The 26,285-nt window shown below is 41.1% G+C and overlaps 1 protein-coding gene across 1 annotated transcript in view; it reads left to right on the forward strand.

The window, feature by feature from the left end:
* The first annotated feature begins 16,794 nt into the window (after positions 1-16,794).
* USP46 (ubiquitin specific peptidase 46) overlaps positions 16,795-26,285 on the forward strand; it is a 52,999-nt gene continuing 43,508 nt past the window's right edge. Inside the window, exon 1 of the mRNA XM_070757195.1 lies at positions 16,795-17,336. Within this exon, the coding sequence (XP_070613296.1) occupies positions 17,301-17,336 (36 nt within the window). The 5' untranslated portion in view covers positions 16,795-17,300. The remainder of the gene's footprint in view (positions 17,337-26,285) is intronic.

The raw sequence follows: 26,285 nt of genomic DNA on the forward strand, positions 1-26,285 counted from the left end.
GGGTGGAACACAGTTCCACCAGAGGAAGTGAAGATGGGTGTGCAGCTCCAGCTGAACGGCGGCTGTCACTTCCTGGATTACTGGTCTCGTCTCGGCTCTCCTTTTTTCTCCTGTGCTCCTTGCTTTTTTCCTCTTTCCTCCTTCCTGGCCTCGGACGAGCTTCCCTCTCTCCTGCCCGACTCCCCTCCAGCCTCACATGGCCACCTCCTGCCTGAGGTGCAAGCAGAAGGCATGGGTGGAAGCGGTGCTGGAAGCATTTATACTTCTGGCAGCACCTGTTTGCCTAGCTACCCAGCTTGAGGTGGGGGGGGGTGAACCAGGAAGGAGAGCACGGGGAACGCGAAGTGAGCAACACTGGTAAGGTTGTAAGTCGAGGACTTAACAGTTCACTTGAACGATGATGATAGTTCAGGCCACTCCTACCCAGTCACATGACCATTAAGCCACACCCACAAAATAAGCCACACCCATAGTGTGGCAGTAAAAATTTCAGCTGCCCATTACTGAACACAACCTTACAAAAAACAACCCTGCGGAGAATTGTTTGTGTTGAGAAACACCTTATATGTCACTAAAGGCAAAAGATCGGGCCAGATAAAGCCCATTTCTTTTCATCTTTTTAAATCCTCATATTGTATGGGGTGTAGGGAAGGGCAGGCACAGAAGCTGAATTTTGCACGAGGATGCCGGAGTGCACTAGATTTCGCTGATTTTTGGCAATTTCTTTATTTTTGCGCATGCCAAAAATCAACAAAATCTCACTCACATGCACATCCTCACACAAGATCCGGCTTCCTGCGCATGCGCAGAAGCCGAATCTCATGCTGATGCGTACGCCTGCCCGCTGGTCAGCTGGAGCTGCGCGCACAGCTCCATTTTTCCAACCGGCAGGGAAGACCTGCTATCTTTGACACTACTGGTGCATCCTCCAAGGCCGTTGCGGGTGCACATGCCTCTGGTGGGCGCAAATAATAATAATAATAATAATAATAATAATAATAATAATAATAATAATAGCAAACTAAGGACTAGTACAGAAAAACTGTAACTCAATGTCGTATGGACAGTTGGCGGAACAAAGCATTGCATGGCCAGTTCTTGGAGAAGATTGAAGGCAAAGTGGTTAAAGAAAAGACCTGGTCATGGCTTACAAGTGGAACACTCAAAAAGGAGACAGAAGGACTAATACTGGTAGCACAAGAACAGGCCATTAGAACAAATGCTGTCAAAGCCAGAATTGAAAAATCAACAGACGATCCAAAGTGCAGACTCTGTAAAGAAACAGATGAAACAATCGATCACATACTCAGCTGCTGCAAAAAGATCGCACAGACTGAGTACAAGCATAGACACAATGGTGTGGCACAGATGATCCACTGGAACTTGTGCCGGAACTACCATTTACCAGTGGCAAAGAACTGGTGGGATCATAAGCCCGAAAAAGTGGTCGAAAATGAGCAAGCAAAACTACTGTGGGACTTCCGACTTCAGACTGACCGAATTGTGAAGCATAACAGACCAGACATTGTGATCGTGGAGAAAAAGAAAGTATGGATCATCGACATCGCAATCCCAGGAGACAGCAGAATTGAGGAGAAGCAACTAGAGAAATTAGTGAAATACGAAGATCTAAAAATCGAGCTGCAACGACTCTGGCATAAGCCAGTGAAAGTGGCCCCAGTGGTACTTGGCATGCTGGGCGCAGTGCCAAAGGATCTCAGCGTACATTTGAAAACCATCGGAATTGACAAAATCTCCATCTGTCAATTGCAAAAGGCTGCTTTACTGGGATCGGCAAACATAATTCGCCGCTACATCATGCAGTCCTAGGTGCTTGGGAAGCGCCCGACTGGTGATGAAATACGAAATCCAGCATAGTGATCTTGTTTGCTGAGTTGTATTGACATAATAATAATAATACTAATAATAATACTAATAATAATAATACTACTACTACTAATAATAGTAATAATAATAATACTAATAAATAATTTATTAGATTTGTATGCCGCCCCTCTCTGAAGACTCATGCGCCTGTCGGTGTGAGATTTGGCTTCCACACATGCACAGCAAGCGGAATCTTGTGTGATGATGCATACGCAAGTGAGATGTTGGCAATCTTCGCCGGTATTTTTGCTTCCGCGAATGCACAGAAGCAAAAAATAAAATCGGTGAAAATCACCAAAATATCACTCGTGTGAGCGTCTTCATGCAAGATTTCACTTGCTGCGCATGCGCAGAAGCCAAATCTCATGCGGCGCACATGGGCGCATGTTGGGGATGCGCAGCTGCGTGCATATCCCGAAAATCGCTATTGGAACGTAGCACCTTATCATTTTGGTAGAAGGCCATTACTGATTTGGTTTATAAAAATACTTGGTCAGGAGACAACTGGACTTTCTATGTTTTTTTTCTTTGAAGACATTTCGCTTTTCATCCCAGAAGCTTCTTCAGCTCTGGATGGTGGGGAATGGAAGGATTTATCCTCTTTGCAGACAGCTAGTCATTTGCATTCTTTTAGAGAGTGATTGAGGCTACTTGGAAACATATAGAAACATAGAAGTCTGATGGCAGAAAAAGACCTCATGGTCCATCTAGTCTGCCCTTATACTATTTTCTGTATTTTATCTTAGGATGGATATATGTTTATCCCAGGCATGTTTAAATTCAGTTACTGTGGATTTATCTACCACGTCTGCTGGAAGTTTGTTCCAAGGATCTACTACTCTTTCAGTGAAATAATATTTCCTCACGTTGCTTTTGATCTTTCCCCCAACTAACTTCAGATTGTGTCCCCTTGTTCTTGTGTTCACTTTCCTATTAAAAACACTTCCATCCTGGACCTTATTTAACCCTTTAAAATATTTAAATGTTTCGATCATGTCCCCCCTTTTCCTTCTGTCCTCCAGACTATACAGATTGAGTTCATGAAGTCTTTCCTAATACATTTTATGCTTAAGACCTTCCACCATTCTTGTAGCCCATCTTTGGACCCGTTCAATTTTGTCAATATCTTTTTGTAGGTGAGGTCTCCAGAACTGAACACAGTATTCCAAATGTGGTCTCACCAGCATTCTATATAGTGGGATCATAATCTCCCTCTTCCTGCTTGTTATACCTCTAGCTATGCAGCGAAGCATCCTACTTGCTTTCCCTACTGCCTGACAGCACTGTTCACCCATTTTGAGGTTTACCTATGTCCTCAGGAGTCATCTGAGTAGTGCAGAATACCCTTTGCATAGAAAATCAGTTACATGTAGTCAAATAGGTTAAATGTATGTCCAATGAAGTCTGATGTCAGAAGGGGTGTAAAATTTAAGAAGTTAACGAGGAAAAAGGCTTGTTTGGAGTTCAGGAAGAGACAAACCAGACACCAATTAGCACTAACAAACTTTTTTTTTAATCCACAGATATTCTCCAGTCTGTATTTTATCTTTTCAGTTTAGGAATGTTAAAAGCTATCCATCCATACAGCAAAAGGATAAAAAGTTTTCCTACATTCCAGTGTAAGGGTTCACTAAAGCCTTATCATCATTTTAAAAGAGAGATAAGTTAAACTAAAATACAAAGTAAGTTATTAGATCCATGTCATGTGCCGCTCAAAGCCTGCCTAGTTTCTTAAACTGTCAATCAAGAAGGGAGAAGAATTGTATTTTCAGATTTGTAAAATTCTGTTCATATTTGCTGTTTCAGAAGAACTCCAGCAAAGGTAATCGAATGAGGAAAAACATATCCTTGGAGTCAGATCAGTTTTGTGCAGTGGTGAAATCGGTTCTGTGGGCGGGGCTTATTGGGTGGGGCATTGCATGGCATGGGCGGGGTTTGGTGGGCAGCGCATTGCATGGCATGGGCGGGGCTTGGTGGGTTTAGTTTCTTTGTTTTGAATAATGTCTATTTTGTTTGTATTTTCTTTTTTGTATTTTTTTAAAGTTTATATACCAATAAAAATATTTTTTTTTAAAAAAAGAAAGAAAAGGAGCGATCCCTTGCTGTATATGTTTTCCCTGTTTCAGTGACTCTCGGGCTGGTAGAAATCCTGACTTTTTGATTGAATAGGATCTCAAATGAATGAGGTCACACAACTGCAGCATTACCAGTGGGAGACTGCTAATGGAATAGTAAGGTACTCCCTTCCAGTAGCGATTTTGAAGATACGTGAGCATCTGTGCACTCCAAGTGCACTCACACAGGCCCCCGCATGTGATTTTGCTTCTGCACATCCGCAGCAAACAAAATCTCATGTGATTGATTTTTCGCTTCCGCGCATGTGCAGAAGCAAAAATATTGGCGAAAACCACCAAAATTAGGTCCCACAGAGTGGGCCTTCTCCGGGTCCCATCAACTAAACAATGTCGTTTGGCGGGACCCAGGGGAAGAGCCTTCTCTGTGGGAGCCCCGGCCCTTTGGAACCAGCTCCCCCCAGAGATTAGAATTGCCCCCACCCTCCTTGCCTTTCGTAAGCTTCTTAAAACCCACCTCTGCCGTCAGGCATGGGGGAACTGAGATATTCTTTCCCCCTAGGCCTTACAATTTACGCATGGTATGTTTGTATGTATGTTTGGTTTTATAATAAGGGTTTTTTTAGTTGTTTAGTATTGGATTGTTACATGCTGTTTTTTATCATTGTTGTTAGCTGCCCCGAGTCTGCGGAGAGGGGCGGCATACAAATCCAATAAATAATAATAATAATAATAATAATAATAATAATAATAATAATAAAATCTTGCTTGCCCAATCATCTTCATGCCAGATTCCACTTGCTGTGCATACGCGGAAGCGAAATCTTTTGCCTAGGGGTGCCCACAACGACTTCGGAGGGGGCACCAGTAGTGTTGAAGATGGCAAGGCTTCCCTGAACAAGGTTTAACACCACAGAAGGCAAGGAGCATTTTCTAACCAGCTACCAGCTGTAACAAAGACAAATATTATGTACAGAAGGCAAGCTAAGCTCTGCGTGCAGTGTCTGTCTCCTTGTGACTATTTCTGTAAAGGCAGCAATTTACAATGGGTTCACTCCTTTGCAAAATGCAATTATGCAGCAAGGTAGGAAAGAACCATGCTGTATAATATACGTCATGTTCCAATGAGTTCTTTATGAGGAGTTGAACTGACTCTGGGGAAAAATAAGAAAGATCTAGCTGTGAATGAAAGCCCATCCAGCCTTATCTGCAAAAGAGGTGAACCCATTTTGCGAGGTTGATGATGGCTTATTCAGTGCGACGAATATGGGCTGTCACAAGTCTTTCAAACGGGAATAAAGGTAGTTTAGTCATCAAACATTTCAAATTAAGTTTGGCAGACAAAAGGAACAGGAGGAGAGGGGAAAGGTAGCTTGGAATTGCATGCTGAATGTTTTAGGGGAAATGACACTGGGTTTTTTTAGAAAATGTTTTGAAGAACCAAAACAAGTTAGACCCAATGTGTATCAAGAAGAAAGACAATCTTGAATTTAGGGTGACTTGGGCTGGACCCCAAAATAAGTAATTTAACAATTAATTAATTAATTAATTAATTTATTTATTTATTTATTCATTCATTCATTCATTCATTCATTCATTCATTCATTTATTAGATTTGTATGCCGCCCCTCTCCGCAGACTCGGGGCGGCTAACAGCAGTAAAAAAGACAAATATAACAAATCTAATATAAAAAGTAATTTTAAAAACCCCAATTTAAGAGACCAATCATACAAACAGACATACCATGCATACATTTTATAAGCCTAGGGGGAAAATTCCCCCATGCCTGACAACAGAGGTGGGTCTTAAGGAGCTTACAAAAGGCAAGGAAGGTGGGGGCAACCCTGATATTCGGGGGGAATTGGTTCCAGAGGGTCGGGGCCGCCACAGAGAAGGCTCTTCCCCTGGGTCCCGCCAAATGACATTATTTAGTCGACGGGACCCGGAGAAGGTCAACTCTGTGGGACCTAACTGGTCGCTGGGATTCGTGCGGCAGAAGGCGGTCCCGGAGATATTCTGGTCCGATGCCATGAAGGGCTTTATAGGTCATAACCAACACTTTGAATTGTGACCGGAAACCGATTGGCAACCAATGCAGACTGCGGAGTGTTGGTGTGACATGGGCATATTTAGGAAAGCCCATGATAGCTCTCGCAGCTGCATTCTGCACGATCTGCACAATGCTTTCTTTTGCCATGGTATTCTCCTTCTTGTAGGTCTTTATATTTTGTAATTGTTCTCCAGTACTTTCTCTTCTTTCTTGCTGAAGCTGAGGACTTTGAAGAACCCTGCTCCCATTTAGATAGATTGAACTTAAGAAATTTCTGATTAGTAAGATGTTTGGGCATGCTGACTAAATTTTGGGAATTGAAATCCATTTTATGTGACAGCCTATAGCAGTTATGGCGAACCTATGGCACAAGTGCCACAGGTAGCATGTGGAGCCATATCTGCTGGCACACAAGCCATTGCTCTAGCTCAGTTCCAACGTGCATATTTGTTAATACGGGGTATATGGTTGTTAGGGATTGCCATTGTAAAGTGCATATTGTACACTTGTACCAAACTTGTACTTAAAGAGTTAATGTGCACTTAAAGGGTTAACATGTACTTGAAGAGTTAATATTCAAGGCTGTTTCATCACTTCCTCATTGAAGCTATAAAAGCTCATTATTCTGCTCAGTCATTTCCTTTTCACTTTGCCTGAGAGGGGGGAATTGTGTTTACGCTTCATGCGTATCTTCTTGTATAAGCTTCATGCTATTTATCTATACTGTATTTTGCTTTGTGCTTCTAATCTTGTAATTGCTCAGTGCTTATTATCCTGTATTTGCTTCGTGCTTATTCTGGATTGTTTATATTTTGTTTATATGTAAATAATACTTATTTAACTAAGTCTGTGTCTTGGCTTTATCACACATCCACGCTCTGTTAAAATTCTCTGCTCGGTGATGTCGAAGGTTTCATAGCCTAGCTATACCGAGACAAACCAACAATATTTGTGCTGGCCAACTGATTTTTGGCTCACACAGAGGCTCTGGTAGGGCGTTTTTGGCTCCCAGAGAGCCTTTGGGAGGATAGGGAGGGTGTTTTTACCCTCCATCAGCTCCAGGGAAGCCTTTGGAGCCTGGAGAGGGCAAAACACAAGCCTACTGGGCCCACCAGAAGTTGGGAAACAGGCCGTTTCCAGCCTCCAGAAGGCCTCCGGGGGCAGGGAAAGCTGTTTTCGCCCTCCCCAGGCACTGAATTATGAGTGTGGACACTCGCACATGTGCAATAGCGCGCGTGCATGCTTTTTTGGCACCTGAGGAAAAAAAGGTTTGCCATCACCAGCCTTCGCTAGATTAGGGAAGGTTGTCTTATATTCTCATCCCCCATTTCCAAGCTAGATAACTTGTTAGTACTATGTACATAACTAGTTGGGTTTGGCAATATATAACACAAACCAATAATGTATGCTTACGTGTAATGGAACACTATCACTTTAAGAGCTAGTGTTATGGATTGCCATGAGAGGGAGCCAGAAGTGAGATTCTCTCTCTTGGCCAGATGTGGGCAAAATGCGGCCCGCGGGCAAAATGCGTCCCGCCCACTGTCTGTGACTGGCCCGCGGAGGTCAGTCCAACCTGTTTCATAATTTGGAATTATAGGGAAGTGATAATGATCAAATGATTTCAGCTTTTTTCATTTAGCATCTGTTACCAGCATATGTACCAGGGGTGGGCAATTAATTTATAATTATAATATATAATATAATATAAAACTTTTCTAGATAAGAACCGGGTGTTCAAGATATAATATATAATTATATATACAATATATAATATAATATATAATTATAATTTATAATTATAATATAATTAATTTATAATTATAATATAATTAACTCAGTTCTATCCAATAATATATAGTATTGGGTAGAACTGAGTTAATTATATTAGTCCGGCCCTCTAAAACCATCCCAATTTCTCATGCGGCCCTATGGCAAAATTAATTGCCCACCCCTGCTCTTGGCTATTCTTTATTATTTCTGTTTTGTCTTTGTGACTATGCTGTAGTAAGAACTGTGTGTTCAAATGATGGTTTATGTATTTGAAAGCTGAACAAGTAAGGCTTATAGTTTTGTATATGCATTGACTGATTTAACTATGCATGACTAGGACTGTTCTGGATTGAGATATTTGCCAAAGTAAATAATATTTTATACACTTAATGCATCTGAATTGTGCTACTGAATTAATACTAGGATCTCTGGGTTATCAGCTGGATATCTACAAAACCTCCACGTTTCCTCTATGTATGTGTATCTTTGACTACTAAGAAATTACTCTGCACACTCCTTAACACAACTTGGTTTGCAACACACATTTTGAACCACAATTCTGAGATCCTGCTAATTCCTACCTTGGAATTAAAGCCAACTCATCAATAAGCAATGGAGTTTGGGGTTACATTAACACTGATAAATGATGTCACTTGAATTGATGGGGAGAGATGGACTGAAGACAACCTGGACTGAACAATACATCAATAGCAATGTTAGTTGAGATGGAGTGCAGCCTAAACTGTTGGCATTTCCATCATCCATGTAACAAAAACATAGATTTTACAGTAATCATAGTTTGGCTGGATTTGCCACCAAAGAGATCAGTATACCACCAAAAGGAAGTGCAATGACTTTATTTGACCTTTCAATAGAATTATATAAGCACTGCGAGTTATAAATAGTTCTTTTTGCCCTTACCACAGAGGAGGAAACACAGAGCTGTTTGTTTGTTATGAAGGAATACAATAGGAACCATTGTTTTGTGTTCTTAGCCTACCAATTCTTTCCCAGCATTCATTGGTCAATCATTTTTTAAAAAGGGAGAGAAAATAGATTGGTATAAGTTATGCCTTGCTCTGCCTGGTTTTATCGTGAGTTATCCAGTGTATTCCTTTGCAACAAAATTTAGAAAAAGTCATCCTGCACTTTAAAATAAGAGAAGTAAATTTACTTGCTGTGTTAAATCCATTTTTATTTATTTATTTGTTTGTTGGATTTGTATGCCGCCCCTCTCCGGAGACTCGGGGCGGCTAACAGCAATAATAAGACAGCGTACAATAATAATCTAATACTAAAAACAATTAAAAACCCATTAATATAAAAACCAAACATACATACTTAATACTTTTGAGATTATAATGTTTTTTTTAAAATTATATCTTAGAGCTAGTGCAGCCATGCAGTTAAATCTGTACATCAAATCCTGTATGAAGACTTGAGAAAGATAAATAATTTAGGAAGGAGTTAATCTTGGTCCATTTTCCCACTAGGGCCAGTTTTAAAGCAGCATTTTCCAACCTTAACAGATTCTGAATAAATGGAGTTTTAACCTCTCAGATTCCCCAATCTGGGAATTGAGGTGCACAGTCAGTATTGGGAAGCCACTTACCGCGCTAACTGGACAGTCCTCAGTGGCCGGCACAGGGATACATGCTCCCGACACATGCGCGGGCATGCCCTGTGAGAGATTTGGCTTCTGCACATGCGCAGCAAGCCATATCATGAGATTTCAGCTATTTTCGCCTATATTTTTGCTTCCCTGCATGTGCAGAAGCAAAAAACAGTGAAAATAGCCAAATTCTTGCGAGTGCAAGCAAGATTTGGGCTATTTTTGGCGGTATTTTTTGCTTCCATGCATGTGTAGAAGCCAGAATTTTGGCCTGGGAATCTGTCCATCACGCTGTTCCCCGGGCCGAAATATAACGGTGTGCTGTTCCCGGGCCATTTCTACTGGCCGGACGGCATCTCCCACACGGGGGGAGGAGCCCGTGACTGTGCAAAACTGAAGTTGCCAGTTTTGGAGAATATAGCTGTAGTCCAGTGTTTCTGAACCGCAGCTATATGGACTTCAACTCCCAGAATCCCAATTAGAATGGCCAGCTGGGGAATTCTGGATTCATGCATCTTAAAGTGCTTCAGGTTGAGAACCATTTTGTGTGAGGAGGCGCGCATGAGCGAGATTTTGGTAATTTTGAGTCGCTTCGAGAAGGGTAGCATAGAAATCCAATCGAATCCAATCCAATCCAAACAGAAATAAAAATAGAAATAAAAATAGAAATAAAAATAGAAATAAAAATAAAAATAGAAATAAAAATAGAAATAGAAATAGAAATAGAAATAGAAATAGAAATAGAAATAGAAATAGAAATAGAAATAGAAATAGAAATAGAAATAGAAATAGAAATAGAAATAGAAATAGAAATAGAAATAGAAATAGAAATAGAAATAGAAATAGAAATAGAAATAGAAATAGAAATAGAAATAGAAATAGAAATAGAAATAGAAATAGAAATAGAAATAGAAATAGAAATAGAAATAGAAATAGAAATAGAAATAGAAATAGAAATAGAAATAGAAATAGAAATAGAAATAGAAATAAAAATAAAAATAAAATTAAAAAAAAAAATTTTTTTGCTTCCGCCCATGCGCACAAGCAAAAAATCAGCAAAAATCACCAAAATCTTGCTCGTGCATACTTTCTCATACCAGATTTTGCTGGCTGCGCATGCACAGTAGACAAATCTCACATGGGAGCGTACATGCGAATGTCAGTGATGCACAGCTGTGTGCATTTCCTGGAATTTCCTAGCAGGACACGCACCTGACTGCACCAACTGCTGCGCACCACTGTTGTGCTCCCTTCGCACCCAACTCCCCGATGACCAGGCGTGGGCTACTGCCCGGATGGGGGGGAACGCAGTGGAGTAGCAAAAATGGAGCTCCATCCCAGAGCTCCCAATTTGCACTAAAAGATGTTGAAAGAAAACGCAGGGCGTCCCGCATAAGCCACGCCCACAGTGTGGTAGTAAATATTTTGGTAGCCCTTCACTGCCGACAACTGATAGCCACAAGTGAGCCCGAGAGCATTTCTCACCTGGATCCCATCAAAATGCAGAGAGATTACCCAGTTGCATTCTTCCAAGAAGTTGATCATAAAAATCTAAACCTTACTAAAAAATAAAAGTCTGAGAGGCCAAATGCACCAAAGAAGTAAGCTCAAAGATTTCCAAAGCAGGCTTGAATTTTTAAAAAAAAGTCAGATGCATGTTTATTTATTATTTTGCATGGATGAAAATGCAGATAGTCCTGTTTAAAAAGTCTGAGGGGACAAAGGGAAAAAAAAATGGACAAAAAAGTACGTTCAACAATTTCCAAAGTAGACTTAAATCTTTTTTTAAAAAAAATCAGATTCATGTTTAATTATTCTTTTGCACAGATCAAGATACATATACAGTGTTCCCTCGATTTCCGTGGGGGATGCGTTCTGAGACCGCCCGCGAAAGTCAAATTTCTGCGAAGTAGAGATGCGGAAGTAAATATACTATTTTTGGCTATGGACAGTATCACAAGCCTTCCCTTAACACTTTAAACCCCTACCATTTCCCATTCCCTTAACAACCATTTACTCACCATTATTACTGGTACTCACCATTGAATATGACACTTAGTGATCCTGATATTTATAAACATAATTATTTATTAACAATAATTTTGTTTGTTTGTTATTTATTTGCAAAAATTATTAGTTTGGCAATGACATATGACGTCATCGGGTGGGAAAAACTGTGGTATAGGGAAAAAACCACGAAGTAATTTTTAATTAATATTTTTTGAAAACCTGTGGTATAGGCTATTCGCGAAGTTCGAACCCGCGAAAATCGAGGGAACACTGTAGTCCTGTTTATGATCAGAAGTGGGGCCAGAACTTCTATTGTAAAGAAAAGCAGTGTTAAAATGAATCACATCCCATATTTGACCTCACCTACAAAAAGATATTGATATAAATTGAAAGGGGCCAAAGACGGGCTACAAAAATGGTGGAAGGCCTGAAGCATAAAACGTATTAGGAAAGGCTTAGTGAACTCAATCAGTATAGTCCGGAGGACAGAAGGGAAAGGGGGGACATGATCGAAACATTTAAATATGCTAAGGTTCAGGAGGGAAGTGTTTTTAATAGAAAAGTGAACACAAGAACAAGGGGGCACAATCTGAGGTTAGTTGGGGAAAAGATCAGAAGCAATGTGAGAAAATATTATTTTACTGAAAGAGTAGATGCTTGGAATAAACGTCTAGCAGGCATGGTTGGTAAATCCACAGTCACTGCATTTAAACATGCCTGGGATAAATATAGATCCATCCTAAGATAAAATACAGTACAGGAAATAGTATAAGGGCAGACTAGATGGACCATGAGGTCTTTTTCGGCCATTAATCTTCTATGTTTCTATATTACTTTGCTGGTTGAGTGAACTAAGTGTTTGTTAAGCACTTCCTCATGACTCTGTTTGCTGGAAGACATCCAGCAAAAGATTGCCGTCTTCGATGCTACCCCCCTAGTTTGTTGTGGGTGCGTTTCTGGCGGGCATGTTTGTGCCCATTGGTGTGACCTTTGGCATCTGCGCATGCCCAGCAAGCGAAATCTTGTGTGAGGATGTGCGTGAGAGCGAGATTTTGGCAATTTTCGCCAATATTTTTGCTTCCGCGCATGGGTTGCATGTTGTTGACCAATGATGTGTTGCTGCCAGGAGTGGGCTCCTCTTACCTTGATACTGGTGCACCACACATGCACCACCATATTTTCCCGTGCGCACATGCTTGCTATGTGTGTGCAGGTCTCGCATTATTTTGCTTTTGTGTGAGAAACTTTGTTGATTTTTTGCTTCCGCACATGCATGGCTTGCAAATAACCCTCTGCGTATGTGCAAAGGGTTCTGCGTATGTGCAGAGCATCGTTTCCCCAACGTGATGTAGGCCCACGTGTGTGCGAAGAAAGCGGTTGCAAAATGCGCTCTTCTCAAGCAATGCAAACTGCTAGGGAAAGTAAGTGGAACCGACACTTTGTGCCGGTTGCCGAGCATGAAATTTTTATGTGATCAAAATTTTGCGCTCGGCAAACGAAATTTTACGTGATTGATGTCTGCAATGGTCCTAAGTCTGAGGGCCAGTCCCAAGTCACTTTTTTCAGCGTCGTCATAACTTCGAATGGTTGTTAAACGAATGGTTGAGGTTTTCCTGTACAGAAAAATGCTGTGGGTAGCATATCTTATATCTCAGTTGTAAAGGTTCTAGTTCTACCTGTTTGACTGGAAGGAATGACTAATAAAACATTTGATGCTAATGCAACATAGGCAGGCTGAGCCAAGAGCATAGTTTTATATCAGCAATGTTTAAGACTTGTAGACTGCAACTCCCAGAATTCTCCAGCCACTTATGCCAATTACCTCAGAACGAGGTAGAAATATCTAGATCAGATGACTTCAAACTTGGCAACTTTAAGACTTGTGGACTGCAAATCCCAGAATTTTCCAGCCAGTTGTTTGTTTGTTTGTTTGAGTTCTATGCTGCCCAATCCCAAAGGACTCAGGGCGAGATAGAAACCTCAGAACGAGATAGAAACATCTAAACCAGAGGTCTTCAAACTTGGCAACTTTAAGACTTGTGGACTACAACTCCCAGAATTCTCCAGCCAGCTATGCAGATTACCTCAGAACAAGATAGAAACAACTAGACTGAAGGTCTTCAAACTTGACAACTTTAAAACTTGTTGACTGCAACTCTCAGAATTCTCCAGCCAGTTATGCAGATTACCTCAGAATGAGATAGAAACGAGATAGAATCTAGACTAGAGGTCTTCAAACTTGGCAACTTTAAGACATATTAAGACAAGTCCACAAGTCTTACAGTTGCCAAGTTTGGGGACCCCCTGATTTATATTGATTTAGCCGCCCTATGTCCCACCACGGGATTGGGTGGCATATAAATTAAATTAAATTAAATTAAATTAAATTAAATTAAATTAAATTAAATTAAATTAAATTAAATTAAATTAAATTAAATTAAATTAAATTAAATTAAATTAAATTAAATTAAATTAAATTAAATTAAATTAAATTAAATTAAATTAAATTAAATTAAATTAAATTAAATTAAATTAAATTAAATTAAATTAAATTAAATTAAATTAAATTAAATTAAATTAAATTAAATTAAATTAAATTAAATTAAATTAAATTAAATTAAATTAAATTAAATTAAATTAAATTAAATTAAATTAAATTAAATTAAATTAAATTAAATTAAATTAAATTAAATTAAATTAAATTAAATTAAATTAAATTAAATTAAATTAAATTAAATTAAATTAAATTAAATTAAATTAAATTAAATTAAATTAAATTAAATTAAATTAAATTAAATTAAATTAAATTAAATTAAATTAAATTAAATTAAATTAAATTAAATTAAATTAAATTAAATTAAATTAAATTAAATTAAATTAAATTAAATTAAATTAAATTAAATTTTAAACTAAACTAAACCAAACCAAACCAAACCAAACCAAACCAAACCAAACCAAACCAAACCAAACCAAACCAAACCAAACCAAACCAAACCAAACCAAACCAAACCAAACCAAACCAAACCAAACCAAACCAAACCAAACCAAACCAAACCAAACCAAATTAAATTAAATTAAATTAAATTAAATTAAATTAAATTAAATTAAATTAAATTAAATTAAATTAAATTAAATTAAATTAATGCTCTTGTTTTGCTGAAAGAAGATGGCTGGTGCCCACAAACTCAAGGATAAAAATGGAATTAGGAATCCCTGGTTATTGAGTACAATTCCAACTTTGCGTCTCCGCAATTCAAAGTGTTGATTATGACCTATAAAGCCCTACATGGCACAGGGCCAGATTATCTCTGAGACTACCTTCTGCCGCACGAATCCCAGCGACCGGTGAGGTCCCACAGAGTTGGCCTCCTTAGGGTCCCGTCGACCAAACAATGTCGGCTGGCGGGACCTAGGGGAAGAGCCTTCTCTGTGGGAGCCCCGGCCCTCTGGAATCAACTCCCCCCAGAGATTCGCACTGCCCCCTCCCTCCTTGCCTTCCGAAAGAGCTTAAAAACTCATCTTTGCCACCAGGCTTGGGACTCTTAGATCTTCCCCTGACCACTGAATGCCTTAACTATGATTGCTGAATGTTTGGTTAATAAGTTAATTTTTTAGGTTAATCTTCTCTTTCTAATTGTTTTTAATATTGTAGTACTAATTGGATTATATTACTGTTCTTTTTTTATATATGCTGTGAGCCGCCCCGAGTCCTCGGAGAGGGGCGGCATACAAATCCAATTAAATAAATAAATAAAATTAATATATCTGGAGGGGGTACAGAACGTCCTCAACTTACAACAGTTCATTTAGTGATCGTTCAAAGTTACAGCAGAACTGAAAAAAGTGACTTATGGCCATTTTTTCAAGAGTTATGTCCTTGGCAGCATCTCCAGGGTCACATGATCAAAATTCAGATGTTTGGCAATGGGTTCATATTTATGACAATTGCAACATCCCTGGATCGGGCAATCCCCATTTGCGACCTTCTAAGAAGCAAAGTCAAGGAGGAAACCAATTTACTTAACAACCGGATTACTAATTTATCAGTTGCAGTGATTCCCTTGAGAACTGAGGCTAGAAAATTCGTAGAATGAGGCAAAACTCATTTAACAAATGTCTTCATTTAATAACAGGAATTTTGGAGCTCCACTGTGGGTTGTAAGTCGAGGAATACCTGCATGTCCAACACAGACACAAACGTGCAAACAGAATGTTCGCATTTGGATTAAGGCTCAGTCCCAGATTATTTATTAATTTTACAGCCCCAATTGCTGATTAGGCTGTCCAAATGCTGAAAACGCCTTGTCAAAATCAGACACCACAACCAGTGTTCTCTCTAAATTTTTTTTGGGGTGGGCAGAAAAGTATAGTGTCTGAGCGGCAGTCCCTTCGGGACTGGGCGGCAAAGAAATAATAATAAAATTTCCCTCTCGGCTTCTGGGCAGGTTTGGAAAACTCTGAGTTGATGATGATTTTTAAGTGAGCGATTGCTCACTGCTCAGCTTAGAGGGAACTATGACCACAACTGGCAACTTCAAATCTCAACCAACAAGTGCTCTGTCTGAAAACATTGGCAAAAAGAATCAGAATACGAAATACAAATTTGGAAGAAACAAACTTGTAGATGACCCTCACTCTGTCAAAGACCTTGGAGTACTCACATCCAACGACCGAAGTGCTAGAGCCCACTTAACAATATTGCAATATCTATTCTATTCCATTCTATATGCACCAAAGCCAAATTCCTTGTGCGTCCAACCACACTTGGCCAATAAAGAATTCTATTTTTATGTTTTAATAATAACAATTCTATCTTTATAGTAATTCTATACTCTACTCGACTCTATTCTACTCTATTTCTATTCTACTCTATTCTACTCTATTTATTTATTTAATTTATTTATTTATTAGGTTTGTATTTATTTATTTATTAGATTTGTATTCTGTTTTATTTTATTCTATTTTACTCTACTCCTATTCTGTTCTATTATACTCTGCTGTTCTGTTCTATTCTATTCTAGTCTAGTCTAGTCTAGTCTGCATACACCAAAGACAAATTCCTTGTGTATTCATCCACACGGCCAATAAAGAATTCTATTTTTATACTTTAATAATAATAATTCTATCTTTATAGTAATTCTATACTCTACTCGACTCTGTTCTACTCTATTTATTTATTTATTAATTAGATTTGTATTTATTTATTTATTAGATTTGTATTCTGTTTTATTCTATTCTATTCTATTTTACTGTACAGACTCCTATTCTGTTATTATACTCTACTCTACTCTATTCTCCCCTACATCGCCTCCTCAGGCTGAGGTCCGGTGGGCGGGGCGTTGCCTTGGGTACGTCCCCCTTTCCCCCGCTCCCATTGGCCTTTTCCCCCGGAAAAGCAGGCACGACAATTGGCCGGCATCCGCGTCACCTTCGGGGATTGACCGTCCTGGCAAAAAAAAACAAAAAACCACAACCCGCCGCCGCTGTCAAAGTGAATCTCGAGCTGCGATGGAGAGACCGGCGCGAGGGGGAAAGGAGGCGGAGGCGGGGCAGCGGCGGGAAGGAGGCGAAGGAGGAAAGAAAGCGGCCGAGTGAGAAGCCGGGACGTCCTGGCCAGGCAGGCAAAAAAAAAATTTTTTTAAGCCTCCGGAGGTCCTCCGCCTTGCAGAGTCCCGCGTCGCCCCCGCCAGCCATGCTCTGCCCGGCGCAGTGCAGCTGATCCGCGCGCCTCCTGCCGCCGCCTTCCCGGCTGCAGCTGCAGCCGCCGCCGCCGCTTTTGCAGGGCTGCTTCTCTGTGCGTGTGCCCGGCCCTCCTGCGCTTCTCCAGCCGCGGCCATGCCGGCTTTCCCCTTCTAAAGATGGCGGTGGGGACTCGCTGCACCCGGGATTAGACTCATGACTGTCAGAAACATCGCCTCCATTTGTAATATGGTGAGTCGAACCGGGAGGGGTGGAAAAGGGGGGGCGGGTCGCGAGAAGCGGTCCGTCGTAAAGCGGGGGAGCGACCGTCGGAGAAAAGGAGCCGCCTTCTTCCGGGGTGACTTGAGCGGCCCGCTAGGGCCGGGCGTCCTCGGCTTAAGCGACCCGTCGTGTTGGCGCGGGCGTTTCGAAGCGATTCCCGTCGCTCCCTCCGTTTACGGTCGTTGTGCGAAACGGGGGTGGCCTCAGGGGTGGTCGTAAGTCGAGGAGGATTTCGATTTGCAACCGCCGTTGCGGTCGTGAAGTTGTCCCGGTCGCTAAAGCGATTCCCGACGCTCCCGCCCCCCGTTTACGGTGGTTATGCGGAACGGGGTGTGTGGGGAGGTCCTTGGTTGCTGAAAGAAGAGGTCATAAATGAATGAGGACTTCTACAGGGGTTGCGCCTCGATTTACAACTGCCGGTGAGGTCCCAATTGCAGTTGGGAAGTTGTCGGGGTCATTAAAGTGAGACCGGTGTACGGTCATTATGCGGAACAGGGTGCTTCAGGGGTTGTGGGGGGGGAGGCCCTGGGTTGCTGAAAACAGGTCGTAAGTCGAGGAGGACTTCTCAAGTTATGTTGAGGCTCCAAATTGCGGTTGTGAAGTTGTGGCAGTCATTAAAGCGATCCCAGCGTTACGATTGTTATGCAGAACGGGGAGCCTCAGGAGTGGGGTTAGGGGTTGCTGAAAGGAAGGTTGTAAGTCAAGGATGTTGTGCCTCGACTTGCAATCACCATTGAGGCCCCAAATTGCGGTCGTGAAGTTGTCACAGTCGTTAAAGCGATCCCGGGGCTCCCCATTATGGTTGTTATACAGAACGGGGTGCCTCAGGGGTGGGGAGTAGCTGAAAGGAGGGTTATAAGTCAAGGAGGACTTCTGCAGATGTTGTGCCTTGAATTACAATGGCTGTTGAGACCCCAAATTGCGGTCGTGAAGTTGTTGCGGTCGTTAAAGCGAGCCTGGTGCTCCCCATTACGGTCATTATGCGGAACAGGGTGCCTCAAGAGTTTTGGGAGGGGAGGCTCTGGGTTGCTGAAAGGAGGGTCGTAAGTTGAGAAGGGCTTCTGCAGATGTCGTGCCTCCATTTACAACCGCCGTTGAGGCCCCAAATTGTGATCGTGAAGTTGTAGCAGTTGGTAAAGCGAGCCCAACGCTTTCCCTTACGGTTGTTATACGGAGTGCCTCAGGTGCAGGGTGGAGGGTCCCTGAAAGAAGGGTCGTAAGTTGAGGAGGGCTTCTGCAGATATCATGCCTTGATTTACAATCTCCGCTGAGGCCCCAAATTGCGATCGTGAAGTGGTCGCGGTCGTTAAAGTGAGCCTAGTGCTCCTATTATGGTCATTATGCGGAAGGAGGTGCCTCAGGGGCTGGGGGCACCTGGATTGCTGGAAGTAAGGTTGTAAGTGGGGGACTTCTGGTACGTTCTGCATCCTCAGGGAGTCCTCGACTTGTGACCACAGGGGAGCCCAAAATGAGGACCATGAAGTTGTTGCGGTCGTTAAAGTGATCCTCGGTCTCCCCGATACGGTCATTATGTGGAAGGGGGTGCCTCAAGGGTGGGTGTAGGCCCTGAGTTGCTGGAAGAATGGTCATAAGGCGAGGATTACCTATACAGCTTTTGCGCATTCACAAGAAGTCCTTGACTTATGACCACAATGGAGCCCAGAATTGCTGCTGTTAAGCAAGGCACCCGATTCTCTCCATTTTGGTCATTATGCGGAAGGAGTGCCTCAGGAGTGGAGGAAGGGAGGCCCTGGGTTGCTGAAAGGAGGATCGTAACTTGAGGAGGGGTTCTACAGATGTTGTGCCTCGACACGCAACCACCGTTGAGGCCCAAATTGTGGTTGTGAAGTTGTCACAGTTGTTAAAGCGATCCCGGAGCTCTTCATTGCGTTTGTTATGCGGAACGAGGTGCCTCAGCCCCGGGTTGCCTCAAGAAGGGTCGTAAGTAGGGGATTTCTTGTACGTTCTGCATCCTCAGGGAGTCCTCGACTTGTGACCACAGTGGAGCCCAGAATTAAGGTCATGCGGTTGCCGTGGTCATTTCATTTTCTACAATTACTGATCCCTCACATCCTGGACACAAATTGTTTCAACTCCTACCCTCAAAACGTCGCTACAGAGCACTGCACACCAAGACAACTAGACACAAGAACAGTTTTTTTCCGAACGCCATCACTCTACTAAGCAAATAATTCCCTCAACACTGTCAGACTTTCTACTAAATCTGCACTTCTATTCTACTAGTTTTCCTCATCATTCCTATCACCCATTTCCTGCCATGTTGACTGTATGACTGTAACTTGTTGCTTATATCCTAATATTTTTATTAATATTGCTTCTTCATTGCTTATTTGACCCCTATGACAATCATTAAGTGTTGTACCACGTGATTCTTGACAAATGTATATCTTATTTTATGTATGCTGAGAGCATATGCACCAAGACAAAATCCTTGTGTGTCCAATCACACTTGGGCAATAAAAATTCTATTCTATTCTATTCTATTCTAAAGCAATCCTGGGACTTAACCACCGTTGAGGCCCAAATTGCTGTTGTGAAGTGGTTGCGGTCGTTAAAGCGATCCTGGCTCTCCCCAATACAGTCATTATGCGAGAAGGGGGCGCCTCAAGGATGGGATAGGCCCCAAGGTCACATAATCCCCTTTGGCGACTTCCTGATGAGCAAAATGAAACAGGAAGTCAGATTCACTTAGCAACCAGGTTGCTAACTTCACAACTGCAGCGATTCCTTTAATGGTGGTGAGAAAGGTCATAAAATGGGGCATGGCTCGCTTAACAAAATGTCTCACTCAACAATGCAAAATGTTGGGCTCCAATGTTGTCGTACGTCGAAGGCTACCAGAATTTGGGGCTGGGGGTATGGATCTACGGTAAAGGAATTGGGGCACAAAAGATTGTGTCAGGTGAAATGCCCCTGGTTCGCTTGTGACTGTCGGTCGTCGGAGAACCAGTCACAAAGGGAAAGCGAAGCTCCGCCCACCGCCATTTGGGTTATTTTATTCTCTGCACATGCGCAAAGCCTACGCATGCGCACAGGGTAAAAGAACGCAAGTGGCGGCATCTAGGTGGGTGGGTGGAGCCTCACGCTCCTTTCGCGACCAGCTTTCCAATGATCGACAGGCATGAGCAAACCAGGAGCATGCGTGTTCCCCATTGAAATGCAAAGATTGCCAGGCTGAACAAAAAAAAATTATGAATTCAAATTAGGGGCTGCTTTTTGAGCTCTGCCTCTGCTCCACAAGGTACTGACTCCAGGTCAGTAATTGGAGCAAGGCTGGAAGGGGGCTTTAGCCCCACTTCATTTTATGAAATGGCTCCAGGTGGGGTTGAGCTAAGTTCCTTCCTTCCTTCCTTCCTTCCTTCCTTCCTTCCTTCCTTCCTTCCCTCTTTCCTTCCTTTCTTTCCTTTCTTCCTTCTTTTTTCTTTCTTTCCATCTTTCCTCCTTCCCTCCTTCCTTTCTTCCTCTATTCATCTTTTTTCTATCAATTTCCTTCCTTCTTTCTTTCTTTTTCTTTCCTTCTTTCTTTCTTTTTCTTTCCTCCCTTCTTTCCTTCCTTCCTTCCCTTACCTCTTTTTTCTTTCTTTCTTTCTTTCTTTCTTTCCTTCCTTTTTTTCTTTCTTTCCTTCTTTCCTCCCTTCTTCCTTCTTTCCTTCCTTCTTTCTTTTTTTCTTTCTTTCCCTGGCTCACACTTCATATTTTGAATATCTGCTCCCCGATCATCATCAAGATGCTCTCCATTCTTTTTCAAGTTAGAGACTAGTAAATTTGAAGCAGGAAGTGTCCAAAGGCTTTTGGATGGATGGACAGAATAATGAATCGGTGAGACCGATCCTGAGAAAACTACTCACTCTTGATTTGACATGAGGAGTTTTGAATGGAGAGCTGAGTAGCGTTAGAGTGAAGTATTGAGCAGAACATTGAGAGGTTTGTGTTGTGATTTTGGAAACTCACTGGTGCATTTAAACAGGGATCTCCAAACTTGGTAACTTTAAGACTTGTGGACTTCAATTCCCAGAATTCCTCAGTCAGCAGAGCTGACTGAGGAACTCTGGGAGTTGAAGTCCACAAGTCTTAAAGTTTATTCATTTGTTTATTTATTTTATTTGTCAAACATATATAGTATAGTAGTTTCTATAAACATAACATACGTAAAAAGTAATGATAAAAGAGGACATTAGGACAGGGATGGTAGGCACAATGGTGCGCTTATGCACGCCCCTTACAGACCTCTTGGAGTTAACTGTAGACAGTCTAAGGTTAAAATTTTGGGGGTTTGGAGAAGAAACCACAGAGTCAGGTAATGCATTCCAGGCATTGATCACTCTATTGCTGAAGTTGTATTTTCTGCAGTCGAGTTTAGAGTGGTTTACATTTAGTTTGAATTTATTACTTGCTCGTGTATTGCTGCGGTTGAAGGTGAAGTAGTCATTAACAGGAAGGACATTTTCGTGTATGATTTTAAGAACTACATTTAGATCAGATCAGAGGCGATGTAGTTGTACATTTTCTAATTGCAGTATTTCAAGTCTGGTGGAATAAGGTCTTTTATTGCGGGAGGAGGAGTGAAATATTTCTGGACTCTCTCAATTGTATTAATGCCTGATGTGCAATGCGGGTTCCATACAGGTGAGCTGTATTCTAGAATTGGTCTAACAAAGGTTTTGTATGCTCTGGTTAGCAGTGCAATGTTGCCAAAGAAGAAGCTACGTAAGATTAGATTAACAATTCTTAGTGCTTTTTTTTGGCAATGTTGTTTTGGCTCTAGGACTTAGGTCGTTGGATATGAGTACTCCAAGATCTTTGACAGAGTGAGGGTCATCTACAAATTCGTTTCCTCCAAGTTTGCATTTTCTATTCTGATTCTTTTTGCCAAGGTTGGAGACCCCTGCATTAAAGGACTTGGATGTATAACGCTGCGGCCTTTCTTTTATTTGGAAACGACTTGACCAAATTCCAGAGAGGTAGAATTTGTTGACTGTATGACTGTAACTTGTTGCTTATATCCTAAGATTTTTATTAATATTGCTTCTTCATTGCTTATTTGACGCCTATGACAATCATTAAGTGTTGTACCACGTGATTCTTGACAAATGTATATTTTATTTTATGTACACTGAGAGCATATGCACCAAGACAAATTCCTTGTGTGTCCAATCACATTGCCCAATAAAATTCTATTCTATTATATTCTGATTCCCAAAATTCCCCAGCCAGCGGTACCATTCCATTTATTATTTTTATACATATCTCAAGGCATTGAACATATCCTGCTCACTTCTTTCCTCAGTGGCGCAGTGGGTAGAGTGCAGTACTGCAGGCCACTAAAGCTGAGTGCCAGATCTGTAGGTCAGCAGTTCAAATCTCATCACCGGCTCAAGGTTGACTCAGCCTTCCATCCTTCCGAGGTGGGTAAAATGAGGACCCGGATTGTGGGGGCAATAGGCTGGCTCTGTTAAAAAGTGCTAACATGTTGTAAGCCGCCCTGAGTCTAACGAGAAGGGCGGCATTAAAAAATTGAATAAATAGATTAAATAAATAAAATAGATAGATAGATAGATAGATAGATAGATAGATAGATAGATAGACAGACAGACAGACAGACAGACAGACAGACAGACAGACAGACAGACAGACAGACAGACAGACAGACAGATTTATTTTCTACACAACAATCATTGTGTGAAATGAACTATGGGCCAAGGTCATCCAGTTGGCTTTTATGGCTAAGGCAGGGCTAGCACTCGCAATGTCCTGGTTTCTAGGCCGAGGCCTTAACCACTAAAACAAGCACATTATGTAGTTGTCTTGGATTAGGCCTACCGCATAGGGATTTCTTAGTCTTTATTAACTCATATCTCTTGATCAGCATCACCATGTTTTATTGATGCCCAATAACAATAGGAGAAGCCCGTGTAAATCTATAGAAGTGATCTCTGGGTGTGATAAGACTTCTAATCTCAGGCTGTATCGAGTCCAGCAGTCATTCAATTTTAATGGAGACGCAACACTGAGGAAAATGGAAAAATACTCCCCGGCTATTTGTGATGCTGTTGAAAAGTGTATGGTGGAATGTATAATTAAAAGGGACTTAATGGCATAAACATGATTGTACATCTGGGTTAGCCTCAGAACTGTTTATAAACAGGGAGGGTAAAACTGCATTTTCTTCATTTTGAGTCACTATTGAGCCATTCCTGAAAAGCAGTGAAGGACTGCAAAAAAAATTTACTACCACCTTGTGGGCGTGGCTTATTGTGTGGGTGTGGCTTGATGGCCATGTGACCGGGTAGGAGTGGCTTGACAATCATGTGACTGAATGGGAGTGGCTTACCGACGAAGATACGTTTTCAAATAGGTGCTTGGACTCTTTCTTCAGTTGATTAAGCCACATTATTTGAATAGCCACAAAAAGGACAAATGATAGACAGCGTTATTTGTTGAGGAGCAAAGTAACACTTTCAGGTTCAGTAGGATAACAGATTAGGCAAGTAGCTCAATTTTCTTTTATTGCTATAAAAGTTCAGTTCTAGATAATGATTACAATGATTAAAGTGTTTATGGGTAAAAACATACTATTTAATTATTTCCTATTTTAAAAGTAATTAAGGATCATACTAAGGTATTAGAGAAGGAAGGACAATTAAAAAACTATTAAATATCTAATAAATAGTGCATAAACCTACTACCCCCACCGCGCATTACTGGTGAAAAGTAATTGTAATAGTTTCTGTAGTAGTGAATGTGTTCACAGTCATGGGCTAAGCAGACTTCTTTCAAAAAACAGGTTTTATGTTGGGCGTTGTAAGCAATTACTTAAACGTAGCTTTGTTTCGGGGTTATGTTCCTTTTCATCCAAAAGTATGTTGCTGCTTCTACTAGGAAATTAATAAAGAGTCTGAATTCTCAGACTCACACCCACATGTATCTAGAGCAGTGATTTTCAACCTTTTTTGAGCCTCGGCACATTTTTTACATTTACAAAACCATGGGGCACATTGGGGGGGGGGGGCTAAAAAAAGTTTGGACAAAAAAATTCTCTCTCTTCCTCCCTTTCGCTCTATTTCTCTCTCCCTCTTTCTCTCCCTCTTTTTTTTCTCTCTCTCTCTCCATCCCTCTTTCTTTCTCTCTTCCTTCTTTTCTCTTTTTTGCTCTTTCTCTCTCCCTCCCTACTTCCCTCTATGTCTTTCTCTCTCTCTCTCTTGCTTTCTTTCTTTCTCTCTCTTGCTCTCTCTTGCTTGCTTTCTCTCTCTCTTGCTTTATTTCTTTCTCTCTCTCTTGCTTGCTTTCTCTCTTGCTTTCTTTCTCTCTCTTGCTTTTTCTCTCTCTTGCTTGCTTTCTCTCTTGTTCTCTTTCTCTCTCTCTTGCTTTCTTTCTTTCTCTCTCTTGCTTTCTTTCTCTCTCTTGTTTTCTTTCTCTCTCTGAGCTTCGCGGCACACCTAACCATGTCTCGCGGCACACTAGTGTGCCACGGCACACTGGTTGAAAAACACTGATCTAGAGCCAATTAATTGATAAGGTTTTCCTGTTTTTGACACTGTTGTGAATCACAGCACATCTGAATCAGTGATGGGCTCCTACAGATACAGTCAGGTATGCGGAACCATAGAAAATTTTTGATTTTTTTTTCTTTTTTTTCCTTCTGGGTTCTGGGTATGTTTTTCCTACCGCGGTAAATGAGGTTGAACGTGTATAATTTTAGAAGAGCTGTGTGTGTGTGTGTCTACATACACATTCAGTTTATATAGTAGATAATGTATATTTTTGTGTGCCTCTGTGTAATATGTATGTACACATATGGCATATATCCATAGAATTAAATAGTATATTTTGGATATTCAATAATAGTAAATAGATAGAGAAATTGTATCTCTTTGAGACGAGGAGAGGCCAGGCCCCCTAACCCAAACCCTTGACATGAGTGACGTCAAGTTCGCCACCTTTAAACCATCTTTATGCCAGTCACATGACATTTAAGCCATCCCCGGACACATGATCGTCAAGCTACTCCCACCTGGTCACATGACCGGCAAGCCACACCCACAAAATAAGCCACGCCCACAGTGTGGTGGTAAACATTTTTGCAGCCCTTCACTGATCTGAATATAATGAAAAATATATTTTGGGAAGCCAGACTGCAATTGCATTTGCATAATATTTTTCTTGTAGTCTCAAACCTCTTCCCTCACAGTAATCTTATGATTATTTTAAAATGTGGTGGGCTCATTGCTTGCGCAAGCAAATGTTTCGCTTTTCCCTTAAATAGGCGTCTGTTAAATACATTATGACAGCAGCTTTCATGGACTAAAATCCATTTCATCATGTATATGGTTATGCTCTTACAGCTCTTGCTCGTATCTTTCACACAAACCGCGCATAAGGGTACACATAAACAACCCCACATAAATACGCCATGGGGGAAAAAACCAGTCAAATGGCAGAATAGTCTGTTAGATTGAGTGTAAAGCCGGAGATAGGCAAAATGACCATTACTAAAAGGAATAAAATGGCTGCATAGCTAGAGGTATAACAAGCAGGAAGAGGGAGATTATGATCCTGCTATATAGAATGCTGGTGAGACCACATTTGGAATACTGTGTTCAGTTCTGGAGACCTCACCTACAAAAAGATATTGACAAAATTGAACGGGTCCAAAGACGGGCTATAAGAATGGTGGAAGGTCTTAAGCATAAAACGTATCAGGAAAGACTTAATGAACTCAATCTGTATAGTCTGGAGGACAGAAGGAAAAGGGGGGACATGATCAAAACATTTAAATATGTTAAAGGGTTAAATAAGGTCCAGGAGGGAAGTGTTTTTAATAGGAAAGTGAACACAAGAACAAGGGGTCACAATCTGAAGTTAGTTGGGGGAAAGATCAAAAGCAACATGAGAAAATAT

The sequence above is a fragment of the Erythrolamprus reginae genome, chromosome 7 (genome assembly GCF_031021105.1).
Source record: "Erythrolamprus reginae isolate rEryReg1 chromosome 7, rEryReg1.hap1, whole genome shotgun sequence".
Taxonomy (NCBI): domain Eukaryota; kingdom Metazoa; phylum Chordata; class Lepidosauria; order Squamata; family Dipsadidae; genus Erythrolamprus; species Erythrolamprus reginae.